The sequence below is a fragment of the Dipodomys merriami genome, unplaced genomic scaffold (assembly GCF_024711535.1).
Source record: "Dipodomys merriami isolate MVZ:Mamm:240054 unplaced genomic scaffold, mDipMer1.0.p SCAF_456, whole genome shotgun sequence".
In the NCBI taxonomy this organism is placed as follows: Eukaryota; Metazoa; Chordata; class Mammalia; order Rodentia; family Heteromyidae; genus Dipodomys; species Dipodomys merriami.
Genome location: NW_027206020.1, coordinates 121,414 through 133,535, shown reverse-complemented (window position 1 = coordinate 133,535; position 12,122 = coordinate 121,414). Strand labels below are relative to the sequence as shown.

The following is a 12,122-nucleotide window of genomic DNA, read 5'->3' as shown; positions in this document are numbered from 1 at the left end:
CCCGGACACGCCCCGCCCCCGGACACGCCCCGCCCCCGGACACGCCCCGCCCCCGGACACGCCCCGCCCCGGCACACGCCCCGCCCCGGCACACGCCCCGCCCCCGGACACGCCCCGCCCCGGCACACGCCCCGCCCCCGGGACACGCCCCGCCCCCGGACACGCCCCGCCCCCGGACACGCCCCGCCCCGGCACACGCCCCGCCCGAGACAAGACGCCTTCGCCTCTAGGCGACGAAATCGCACGCAGGGCGGCCTTCCCCGCGTCGCCAGGGTTACGGAGACGCATTCCGCGGGGGCGGGAAAACGAGCTTCCGGGGTGGGGCGTAGGCGCCGGAAGTGCGTGGCCGCCGGGGCCATGGCGGCTCTCGGCGTCGTCTGCCTGCTGCTCGCGCTGGCGTCCTGGCGGCCGGCCGCGGCCTCGGGTGAGGAGTTCTGGCCCGGACAGTCGGCGGCCGACATCCTGTCCGCGGCGGCGTCCCGCAGGCGGTGAGCGCCCGGCGTCCGCGGCGGGGTCGGCGCATGGGCGGGGCCGCGGGGCCGCGGGCGGGGTCAGAGGGGTCGAGGGGTCAGAGGGCGGGGTGGTGAGGGGGGCCTGGGGTTCAGGGAGGGCTCTGGGACTTGGTCTGGGGGGTCCACAGGACTGGGGGAGGAGGTGGGGGGACCTGGGGTTCAGGGAGGGCTCTGGGACTTGGTCTGGGGGATCCACAGGACTGGGGGAGGAGGGGGGACCTGGGGTTTGGGGTTCAGGGAGGGCTCTGGGACTTGGTCTGGGGGATCCACAGGACTGGGGGAAGGGGGACCTGGGGTTCAGGGAGGGCTCTGGGACCTGGTCTGGGGGGTCCACAGGACTGGGGGAGGAGGGGGGACCTGGGGTTTGGGGTTCAGGGAGGGCTCTGGGACTTGGTCTGGGGGATCCACAGGACTGGGGGAAGGGGGACCTGGGGTTCAGGGAGGGCTCTGGGACTTGGTCTGGGGGGATCCACAGGACTGGGGAAGGAGGTGGGGGGGACCTGGGGTTCAGGGAGGGCTCTGGGACCTGGTCTGGGGGGGTCCACAGGACTGGGGGAGGAGGTGGGGGGACCTGGGGTTCAGGGAGGATTCAGGGACCTGGTCTTGGGGATCCACAGGACTGGGGGAGGAGGGGTGGGGACCTGGGGTTCAGGGAGGGCTCTGGGACCTAGTCTGGGGGGATCCACAGGACTGGGGGAGGAGGTGGGGGGACCTGGGGTTCAGGGAGGGCTCTGGGACCTGGTCTGGGGGGTCCACAGGACTGGGGGAGGAGGTGGGGGGACCTGGGGTTCAGGGAGGATTCAGGGACCTGGTCTGGGGAGTCCACAGGACTGGGGGAGGAGGTGGGGGGGACCTGGGGTTCAGGGAGGGCTCTAGGACCTGGTCTGGGGGGTCCACAGGACTGGGGGAGGAGGTGGGGGGGACCTGGGGTTCAGGGAGGGCTCTGGGACCTGGTCTGGGGGGTCCACAGGACTGGGGGAGGAGGTGGGGGGGACCTGGGGTTCAGGGAGGGCTCTGGGACCTGGTCTGGGGGGTCCACAGGACTGGGGGAGGAGGTGGGGGGGACCTGGGGTTCAGGGAGGGCTCTGGGACCTGGTCTGGGGGGTCCACAGGACTGGGGGAGGAGGTGAAGGGGGGCCTGGGGTTCAGGGAGGGCTCTGGGACCTGGTCTGGGGGGTCCACAGGACTGGGGGAGGAGGTGGGGGGGACCTGGGGTTCAGGGAGGGCTCTGGGACCTGGTCTGGGGGGTCCACAGGACTGGGGGAGGAGGTGGGGGGACCTGGGGTTCAGGGAGGGCTCTGGGACTTGGTCTGGGGGGTCCACAGGACTGGGGGAGGAGGTGGGGGGACCTGGGGTTCAAGGAGGGCTCTGGGACCTGGTCTGGGGGGTCCACAGGACTGGGGGAGGAGGTGGGGGTACCTGGGGTTCAGGGAGGGCTCTGGGACCTGGTCTGGGGGGTCCACAGGACTGGGGGAGGGTGGAGACCTGGGGTTCAGGGAGGGCTCTGGGACTTGGTCTGGGGGGTCCACAGGACTGGGGGAGGAGGTGGGGGGACCTGGGGTTCAGGGAGGGCTCTGGGACTTGGTCTGGGGGATCCACAGGACTGGGGGAGGAGGTGGGGGGGACCTGGGGTTCAGGGAGGGCTCTGGGACCTGGTCTGGGGGGTCCACAGGACTGGGGGAGGAGGTGGGGGGGACCTGGGGTTCAGGGAGGGCTCTGGGACCTGGTCTGGGGGGTCCACAGGACTGGGGGAGGGTGGAGACCTGGGGTTCAGGGAGGGCTCTGGGACTTGGTCTGGGGGGTCCACAGGACTGGGGGAGGAGGTGGGGGGACCTGGGGTTCAGGGAGGGCTCTGGGACTTGGTCTGGGGGATCCACAGGACTGGGGGAGGAGGTGGGGGGGACCTGGGGTTCAGGGAGGGCTCTGGGACCTGGTCTGGGGGGTCCACAGGACTGGGGGATGGTGGGGGGGACCTGGGGTTCAGGGAGGGCTCTGGGACCTGGTCTGGGGGGTCCACAGGACTGGGGGAGGGTGGAGACCTGGGGTTCAGGGAGGGCTCTGGGACTTGGTCTGGGGGGTCCACAGGACTGGGGGAGGAGGTGGGGGGACCTGGGGTTCAGGGAGGGCTCTGGGACTTGGTCTGGGGGATCCACAGGACTGGGGGAGGAGGTGGGGGGGACCTGGGGTTCAGGGAGGGCTCTGGGACCTGGTCTGGGGGGTCCACAGGACTGGGGGAGGAGGTGGGGGGGACCTGGGGTTCAGGGAGGGCTCTGGGACCTGGTCTGGGGAGGGGATTTAGGGAGGGGTCCAGAGACTAGTCAAGGTTTGGGTCGACGGGTCGGGACAGGCCAGGGTTCGGGGGTCCGCTGCCCCCTGAAGGGTCATCCCCACTCAGGCTTGCTCTGATTGTCCCCATTCATCCGCATCCCAAGGAGACCTTGGCCAGGAAGGACCTGGGCCAGGCTGTGTGGGCAGAGCCTGACTCAATGGTCCCCGGGCCATGGTGGACACTGGTGGATAGAATCCAGAGGCAGGCTGCCTTGCCCAGCAGTGGGCACCTCGCTCAAAGCAGATCCCGACCAGCCCGCGCCTTGCTCTGGGCTGTCTGCTGGAGAGTGGTAGAGCAGGTGAGACTGACACTGAGAGTCCTGACAGCCGTCCTGGGAGTCGGGAGCCCAGAGAGGACGGCGGTTTCTGAGTGGTTCTGCTATGGAGTCCAGATGCTGCTCGCATTTCTTCTCATAAGTTCACTGTGGAGTTTTCCAGCATTCCCTTGGCCCGTGCCATGAGCAGAAAGCAGAGATACAAGAGACAGCCATGACCGGACCCCAAATAAGTTTGCAGGAATTAAAAGCATGGCTGTTCATTTTACTAGTTTTATTTTGAAGATTTTGACGTGTAACGAGATGCTTGTTATTGGAATAAGCTAGCGGGTACTTCCAGCTTTAGCTCCAACACAGGGAGTAGATTCCGCATTCCTGGCAATCATTAGATCTCCCAGCCCTCTTTAGACCACCATGAGAAACAGTGCACTCATTTCCAGTCTCAGCCACTGGCCAGGCGAGGTATTGAGTGCCCTGGGACGGCCACTGCTCATACCAGTGGCTTTGGAGGCAGGAGTCAGGAGGGTGGGTGCCTTGGTGGGAGGCGTGGAGTTGGGCGGGCAGTGTGCGTGGCCTCACGAGAGCGCGTGCTGCTCCCGCCTTCAGCTACCTGCTGTACGACGTCAACCCCCCCGAAGGCTTCAACCTCCGCAGGGACGTCTACATCCGCGTGGCCTCGCTGCTGAAGACGCTGCTGAAGACGGAGGAGTGGGTGCTCGTGCTGCCACCGTGGGGCCGCCTCTACCACTGGCAGAGCCCCGACATCCACCAGGTCCGCATCCCCTGGGCGGAGTTCTTTGACCTCCCGAGTCTGAACAAGAACATCCCTGTCATCGAGTACGAGCAGTTCATCGCAGGTGAGGCTGTGGGGGCGCTGACCAGGCCGGTCCTTCCTCACCGCCGTGCCCGCCTTGCCCACTCTCCCTCCGGCCAGCTGCCCGTGTGCCCGCCTGCCACACCCCTTCCCTTCCAAGACTCCCCTCCTCCCCCCACGGCTTGCTGAGCAGGTGGGTGCGGTCAGAGCCCCTGCGGGGAAGTAGACAGGTGGTGCTGCCCCTGCATGGGCTCCCAGGGTCCCCAAGGCACCTGGTCACCCTGCTGACTCCTCCAGCCTTGTTGTGAGGGGGTTCTTTGGAGGACTTAACCTCCGGCTGGCTTTGGTAAAGGGTTCCTCTGCTGATCTGGGCGCCTGGGAGCCCTGCGGGGCGCCGGGCTTCCTGGGAGACCCTGTGGCTGGGCGGGTGCGGGCTGACTTGCTTCCTTCCCGTGGATGGGGCGCTGCTGGCGCTGCACAGCGCTCGGCGGGCAGTGACCCCGCCTCCACCGGAAGCCCCAGCTTCGAGCCCCTGATTGTGAGCCACGTGAAGACAGCATCCTGCCTTTGGGCAAATCCTCAGCAGGAGCGCTCTGTGGGGAGGGGGTAGCAGAGCCGGCCAGAGGAAGGTCAGCCGGGGCGGGGCGGAGCCGGCCAGAAGAAGGTCAGCCGGGGCGGGGTGCCCGCGCAGGTGCCCTCTGGGGAAGCCAGGCCTGCCGGCCCGTCCGGGCAGCAGGAGCAAGAAGATGGCCCAGGGAGCCTGTGGAGAGGCCAGGCCCCGCCTGCCTCCAGACCCTCTGTGCCGATGACACCGAGCCTGTTTTCTGCGTTGTCTGCTTCCACCAGGCTTCTGGGAATAAGATGGAAGTCGCATCCGCACCCGTGACCCGGGGTATGTCTGTGAGTGTGCCTGGGGTCATGGTTGCCCTGTGCTTCCTTGTCGTTTTTCAGAGTCTGGCGGGCCCTTCATTGACCAGGTGTACGTCCTGCAAGGTTACGCGGAAGGCTGGAAGGAGGGCACTTGGGAGGAGAAGGTGGATGGACGACCGTGCATCGATCCGCTGCTGTACTCCCAGGACAAGCACGAGTACTACAGGTACAGGAGACCCGTCTGAGAAGGGCGAGGGCCCCCTGGTGCTCTGCACTGTCTGGAAACACCTGGCCCTGTGGCCTCACGGTCCCTGCCTGCCTCTGGTGCGGGGAGGGCGGTGAGCCCAGCGACGGCTCAGGAGCCAGAGCACCTCCCTGCGCACAGCCGGGACTGGCCTGGAGAGGGAAGGAAGAGCCTGACCGTGGAGTGCAGGCTGCGTGTGCGCTGAACCAGGGCCGTGCAAAGCTCCGTCCCCCTCTGGTCTGCCCGCTCCTCCCTCAGACCTGTCTCGGTTCTCGTGGTTCCTTTTACTTGAGGTCCCCACTCACTGGAGCCAGTCTGCCATCCTGGTCCTGAGCGTTTGGTTTTTATCAGGACCATACTTGCACACATGTGCACATAATGTCACAACTCTTACCTGGGTAAGAACACGTGTGTGCATGCCCAGGATGGCCTCTTACCCGGATAGGAGCACGTGTGTGCACACGACCTCTCACCCAGATGGGAGCATGCGTGTGCACACGACCTCTCACCTGGATGGGAGCACGCGTGTGCACACGACCTCTCACCCAGAGGGGAGCACGCATGTGCACACGACCTCTCACCTGGACAGCACGCATGTGCACATGATCTCTCACCCGGATGGGAGCACGTGTGTGCACACGATCTCTCACCCGGATAGGAGCACGTGTGTGCACACGACCTCTCACCCGGAGGGGAGCACGCGTGTGCACATGACCTCTCACCTGGATGGGAGCACGCGTGTGCACACGACCTCTCACCCGGATAGGAGCACGTGTGTGCACACGACCTCTCACCCGGAGGGGAGCATGTGTGTGCACACGACCTCTCACCCGGATGGGAGCACACGTGTGCACACGATCTCTCACTCGGATAGGAGCACGTGTGTGCACACGACTTCTCACCTGGAGGGGAGCACGTGTGTGCACACGACCTCTCACCCGGATGGGAGCACGCGTGTGCACACGACCTCTCACCTGGAGGGGAGCACGCGTGTGCACACGACCTCTCACCCGGAGGGGAGCACGTGTGTGCACACGACCTCTCACCCGGAGGGGAGCACACGTGTGCACACGACCTCTCACCCGGAGGGGAGCACGCGTGTGCACACGACCTCTCACCCGGAGGGGAGCACACGTGTGCACACGACCTCTCACCCGGAGGGGAGCACGCGTGTGCACACGACCTCTCACCTGGACGGGAGCACGCGTGTGCACACGACCTCTCATCTGGACAGGAGCACATGTGTGCACACGACCTCACACAGATAGAACACGTGTGCACACAATCTCTCACCCAGAGGGGAGCACGTGTGTGCACACGATCTCACACAGATAGGAGAACACGTGTGTGCACACGACCTCTCACCCGGACAGGAGCACGTGTGTGCACATGATCTCTCACCCGGATAGGAGCACGCATGTGCACGACCTCTCACCCGTATAGGAGCATGCGTGTGCATACGACCTCTCACCCGGATGGGAGCACGCGTGTGCACATGATCTCTCACCCGGATAGGAGCACACATGTGCACAAGCTCTCATCTGGATAGGAGCACGCGTGTGCACATGACCTCACCCGGATGGGAGCACGCGTGTGCACATGATCTCTCACCCGGATAGGAGCACGCGTGTGCACAAGCTCTCATCTGGATAGGAGCACATGTGTGCATACGATCTCTCACCCAGATGGGAGCACGCGTGTGCACACAACCTCTCACCCGGATGGGAGCACGCGTGTGCACACGACCTCTCACCCAGATAGGAGCACATGTGTGCACACGACCTCTCACCCAGATGGGAGCACACGTGTGCATACGACCTCTCACCTGGATGGGAACGCGTGTGCACACGGTCTCTCACCTGGATAGGAGCACGCGTGTGCACACGACCTCTCACCCGGATAGGAGCATGTGTGTGCACAAGCTCTCATCCGGATAGGAGCACGCGTGTGCACATGCACTCTCACCTGGATAGGAGCTGGCCGCTGACATGGTGGCCTTGTTTTCCAGGGGCTGGTTTTGGGGTTATGAGGAAACCAGGGGCCTCAATGTCTCCTGTCTATCGGTCCAGGGGTCGGCCTCCGTCATAGCGCCTGTGCTTCTGAAAAACACTTCTGCTCGGTGAGTGTGGGGTATTCCGCTCAGGTCAGCTAGCAAGGGGACCTGGACTGGGCTCGGAGGGTGGGCATCAGACGCCCACAGTCCCTGGGACCTCTGTCCCCTGCAGACCACAGGACACAGCCTTGCGGGAGGACGGGGAGGTTGCCAGCATCCTGGGAGCCCAGGGCTCCCGCGCTGCGGGTGTGCGTGGCCTCCGTCCTCCAGCATCCTCACGGTGCCCGGATTGCAGCGGGTGCTGCACCAGGCGCACTCCTGGCTCTGTGCACCCGGATGCCAGGCGTGCGGCGGGGTCGAGCCGGGCGGGCGAGGCTGGGAAGAGCCTGCTGCGCGTGGCGGGAGCTGGGCTGGCTCGGCCTGTGTGGGAGATGTGTCCTGGGCTAGTGCGGCGGGTCCGGTGACGGTGGAGAAGCCGCCCTCCCCGTCCCACTTTCTGCCTTGTGGGTGTGGTGATTGGAGAGTGTGTCACTGTGTGGCTACCGCGGGGCGAGGGGCCGGGGGGCCGGCCTGAGCCCCAGCCTGGAGGGGCCGGCGTGGGTCCATGTGGCCTCTGAAGGGAACATCTAGGTCCTAAGCCCGATCTGACCTCTTTCTTTGTCTGTAAGGCCCAGAGGAACTAGGTGTTTGGTGGGGGTGTGGGGTGTCGTGTGGGGGGCTGGGTGGTCCGGATCCCTCCTCACTTCTCTGTGGTTAAAAACAGGTCTGTGATGCTGGACCGAGCGGAAAACCTGCTCCACGACCACTACGGGGGGAAGGAGTACTGGGACGTGAGTACTTGCGGGGCTGTCCTCCGCGGGTCAGGCTGGTGGCGGTGTCTGGTGGCGCCCGCCGCCTGCTGTGCGGCCCGCGGGGGCCTGATGGCGCAGCCTCCGCTCAGCCCCGCCCCGTCTCCGCAGACGCGGCGGAGCATGGTGTTCGCCAGGCACCTGCGGGCCGTGGGGGACGAGTTCAGGAGCAAGCATCTCAACTCCACAGATGCCTCGGACCGCGTCCCGTTCCAGGAGGACTGGGTGCGGATGAAGGTAGGAGGGGTCGGACCGCGTCCCGTCCCAGGAGGACTGGGTGCGGATGAAGGTAGGAGGGGCCGCCAGGTCGCCTTTACACTCAGGTCAGCTCAGGGCTCGTGTGGCCTCCTGTGGACACTGCTTCAGCGCGAAGGAGGCTGGAGGACGTGGCTCGGGCCTCTTCCCCGAGCGGCAGAGGGACCTCGCGGTCAGGTTTCTTCTTGGGGGGGGAGGGGCAAGAGCGTCCCACGTGGTTTCACCGCTCATAGCAAGGGGAGAGAGAAGCTGCGCCGTCCTGAGACCCCCCACTTCCCGACCCACCGTCGCAGGCATGGCAGCGCCACGCTGGCTCCCGGGGACGCGGGCCTCGGCCCTCTGAGCGCCCAGTCCTGGGACCCACCGGGCCTGGCGCTGTGCCGGGCGCTCAGGCCTCTCCACGCGGCCGTCACCGGCCTGGCGCTGTGCCGGGCAGGCAGGCAGGCTCCTCACATCGCTGTCACCAGCCTGGCGCTGTGCCGGGCAGGTGCTCGGGCTCTCCTGGTTAAGTTACTTGGATAGTCAGTCCTGAGTGAAAAAAAATAGGAAGCTGACGGATTTTTTACTGATTCGCGCAGTAAAAGTGTCTCCGGCGATTGAAGACCAGTTCCCCACTCGGAACCAGAGCTGCAGAGCGCGCCAGGCCCCATGCCGGCGTCCCTGCCTGACCGCGTGTCCCCACAGGTCAGGCTGGGCTCCTCGCTGGGGGGCCCGTACCTGGGCGTCCACCTGAGGAGGAAGGACTTCATCTGGGGACACAGGGAGGACGTGCCCAGCCTGGAGGGGGCCGTGAGGAAGATCCGGAGCCTCATGCAGACACACGGACTGGACAAGGTGTTTGTGGCCACCGACGCCATCAGGAAGGGTAGGCGACCCACAGACGCCCTCAGGAAGGGTACACAGCTCTGAGCCCCAACCTCATTTCTCTTTATTTTTTGGTGGTCTTGGGTCTTGAACTCGGGGCCAGTGCACTCAGGGCTAGAGCTCAGGGCGAGGGCAGCTCTTTGGCTCACCCTGGGTGAGTTCTACCGCTGAGCCACAGCGCCACGTCCGGTTTTCTGGTAGTTAATTAGAGGTAAGGGCCTCACGGACTTCCCTGCCTGGGGTGGCTTTGAACGGCTATCTCAGCCTCCGGAGTAGCTAGGATTACGCCTATGACCACCAGCACCTGGCCTTATTTCTCTGTAGCTTGATGAAACGGGGGGCGGGGAGGGGGGCTGCAGGCGGCGTGCGCATGCGCGTGCTGCTCACGGCCAGCGCCGGCCCGCCGCCTGCCCTTTGCCTTGCAGAGCAGGAAGAGCTGAAGAAGCTGCTGCCGGAAATGGTGCGGTTTGAGCCCACCTGGGAGGAGCTGGAGCTGTACAAGGACGGCGGCGTGGCCATCATCGACCAGTGGGTCTGCGCCCACGCCAGGTACCTGCGCTCCCAGCCACCCGCCACAGCGCGGCACCTCACCGTGGCCAGCCCCGTCACCGTCCTCCCGCCGCTGGCCATGCCCGGCCGGCGCCAGTTCTCATGGGCCTGCAGGGCGTCCACTGGTGCTGCTCCAGGAGAAGCCACTGCCAGGCCAGGCCTGCAGGCCTGCGCCCGCGGGGGTGCTCTGAGGGCCTCCTGGGGGACGGGGGTGCTCTGAGGGCCTCCTGGGGGGCGGGGGTGCTCTGAGGGCCCCCTGGGGGGACGGGGGTGCTCTGAGGGCCCCCTGGGGGGATGGGGGGTGCTCTGAGGGCCCCCTGGGGGGACGGGGGTGCTCTGAGGGCCCCCTGGGGGGGCGGGGGTGCTCTGAGGGCCTCCTGAGGGGCGGGGGTGCTCTGAGGGCCCCCTGGGGGGGCGGGGGTGCTCTGAGGGCCTCCTGGCGGGCGGGGGGTGCTCTGAGGGCCTCCTGGGGGGCGGGGGTGCTCTGAGGGCCCCCTGGGGGGGCGGGGGTGCTCTGAGGGCCCCCTGGGGGGATGGGGGTGCTCTGAGGGCCTCCTGAGGGGCGGGGGTGCTCTGAGGGCCCCCTGGGGGGACGGGGGTGCTCTGAGGGCCCCCTGGGGGGACGGGGGTGCTCTGAGGGCCCCCTGGGGGGATGGGGGGTGCTCTGAGGGCCCCCTGGGGGGGCGGGGGTGCTCTGAGGGCCCCCTGGGGGGACGGGGGTGCTCTGAGGGCCTCCTGAGGGGCGGGGGTGCTCTGAGGGCTTCCTGGGGGGCGGGGGTGCTCTGAGGGCCTCCTGGGGGGCGGGGGTGCTCTGAGGGCCTCCTGGGGAGCAGGAGTGTCCTGAGGGCCTCCTGGGGGGTGGGGTGCTCCGAGGACCTCCTGGGGGGGCGGGGGTGCTCTGAGGGGGCCCCTGGGGGGGCGGGGTGCTCTGAGGGCCGGCCCCTCGGCCGCGTGGCGGTTTCCCGCTCGGGTGGTCCCGGCTGCGGTGGGAGCAGCCCCGCCTCGGGCAGCCTGGCACCGGCACTGCGCCAGCGCCACGCAGGCCCCGCTCCCCGTCACCTGGATGCCGTGGTCGCTCCCGTGGTCGCCCAGCGGCGTCAGGACCCCCGAGCGTGGGAATCCGGCCCCGGCCAGCGCTCCCTGCCGAGGCCGAGCCCTGGCTTCACCCCGCGTGGCTGCTGCCGGCAAACACGCCATTCGCTACTTTGCAGATTTTTTATCGGCACCTCCGTCTCCACGTTTTCTTTTCGGATTCACGAGGAGAGAGAAATCCTGGGGTTGGACCCCAAAACAACATACAACCGATTTTGTGGAGACCAAGAAAAAGCCTGTGAACAGCCCACCCACTGGAAGATTGCGTACTGAGCCGCCGGCACGTCTGCACCGCGGGCCTTGCCGGCCCGGGGGCCCGTCTGGGGCCACCCGTGGCGTGTCCCAGGCCGAGGCCACCTCCCTCAGGCCTGTGTAGCGCCCCTCGAGTGGAGGCTCAGGCCCAGGCCTGGATGCGGGGAGCGGCCGTGAGGAGCCGCAGCCGGGGCCCGCAGACCGCAACCGCAGCGGGAGGCCCCGAGGTGCTGGGGTGACGGCCTGCCGCCTCCCGCCCGGCGCCCCAGGGCTGAGCCCTCTGCTCTGCAGTCCGGGGCGCCACCGCAGGCTGTGGCGGTGGGCTCCATTCAGGGGAAGGCCTGTAGGCCCAGCCAGTGGTTTCCTGTGACCCCCGATGGACCCTGGGCCTCTGCGTGGATCGAGTGCCACTGAAAAGGAGCAGAGGCGGCCTGCCCCTCAGGCTGCCCCTGAGGCTGCTGCCTGCAGTCACGCCCGCTCTGCAGAGGCTGCAGATCTGAGCAGTGCCTGCGGAGCAGGGCGGCCTGCCCCTGGCTGGTGTGGCCCCGCGCGCCCCGCCGTGCCCCTTGGCCACATCCCTCTTGGGACTCCTCCAGCACCAGGCACGGAGCAGCCTCTTCCAGGCCCCCGTGGGTGGCCCAGGTATGGGGCGGGACGCCGTCCGGGCTGGCTGGGGCGCCGCATGGCGGAGCTGAGCGGAGCCAGCGGGACGGGCGGGCGGTGTATTTATTCTTTTCCACTGATACGTCCCCATCCCGCCAATAAAGTACATTTTCTAAAAAACGAGTCCCAGGATGCGCCTGTGTCGTACCTTGAAGTTGGAGGCTAGGGCTGGCCACCGCAGCCTTGTCTCCGGCCAGGTCAGCTGCAGGGCGGCGCTTGCGCTGACCGCGGCCCGCCGCCAGCCAGGCTTCTGGATAGGGCATGCGCTGCACCTGCGCCTCCCCCGGCCTCGTTCCCCCGCTCACCTGCTCTGCTACGGGCTGAGGCCGGGGGCTGGATGGAGCATGGCATGCAAGGGCATGGCAGAGCGTCTTGGGGCTCACATGGTGCCAGCAGCAGGGGCTACAGTGGGAGGGAGGAGGTGCGGGCTGATGGCAGACTGCTCCGCATCAGCGCACGGAGCTGGTGTGTGCGGCCGCCGGTCACCGTGGGGGCTGCGCGTG

At 67.2% G+C, this 12,122-nt stretch overlaps 1 protein-coding gene across 1 annotated transcript; it reads left to right on the top strand.

Moving 5' to 3' along the window:
* Positions 1 to 341: 341 nt before the first annotated feature.
* Positions 342 to 11,739, top strand: LOC138808568 (GDP-fucose protein O-fucosyltransferase 2). The gene is made up of 9 exons (XM_069994827.1): positions 342 to 488; positions 3,722 to 3,972; positions 4,881 to 5,025; positions 7,052 to 7,162; positions 7,860 to 7,926; positions 8,056 to 8,181; positions 8,884 to 9,064; positions 9,489 to 9,612; positions 10,824 to 11,739. Exons 1-9 carry the CDS (start codon positions 358 to 360, stop codon positions 10,975 to 10,977), a joined length of 1,290 nt encoding a protein of 429 aa, XP_069850928.1. The 5' UTR covers positions 342 to 357; the 3' UTR covers positions 10,978 to 11,739.
* Positions 11,740 to 12,122: the final 383 nt, after the last annotated feature.

Coding starts and splice junctions, on each gene's coding strand:
- LOC138808568 (XM_069994827.1), top strand. CDS start 358: ATGGCGGCTCTCGGCGTCGTCTGCCTGCTGCTCGCGCTGGCGTCCTGG. Junction 7,163..7,859: donor CTGAAAAACACTTCTGCTCG/GTGAGTGTGGGG, acceptor GGTTAAAAACAG/GTCTGTGATGCTGGACCGAG. Junction 8,182..8,883: donor AGGACTGGGTGCGGATGAAG/GTAGGAGGGGTC, acceptor GTGTCCCCACAG/GTCAGGCTGGGCTCCTCGCT.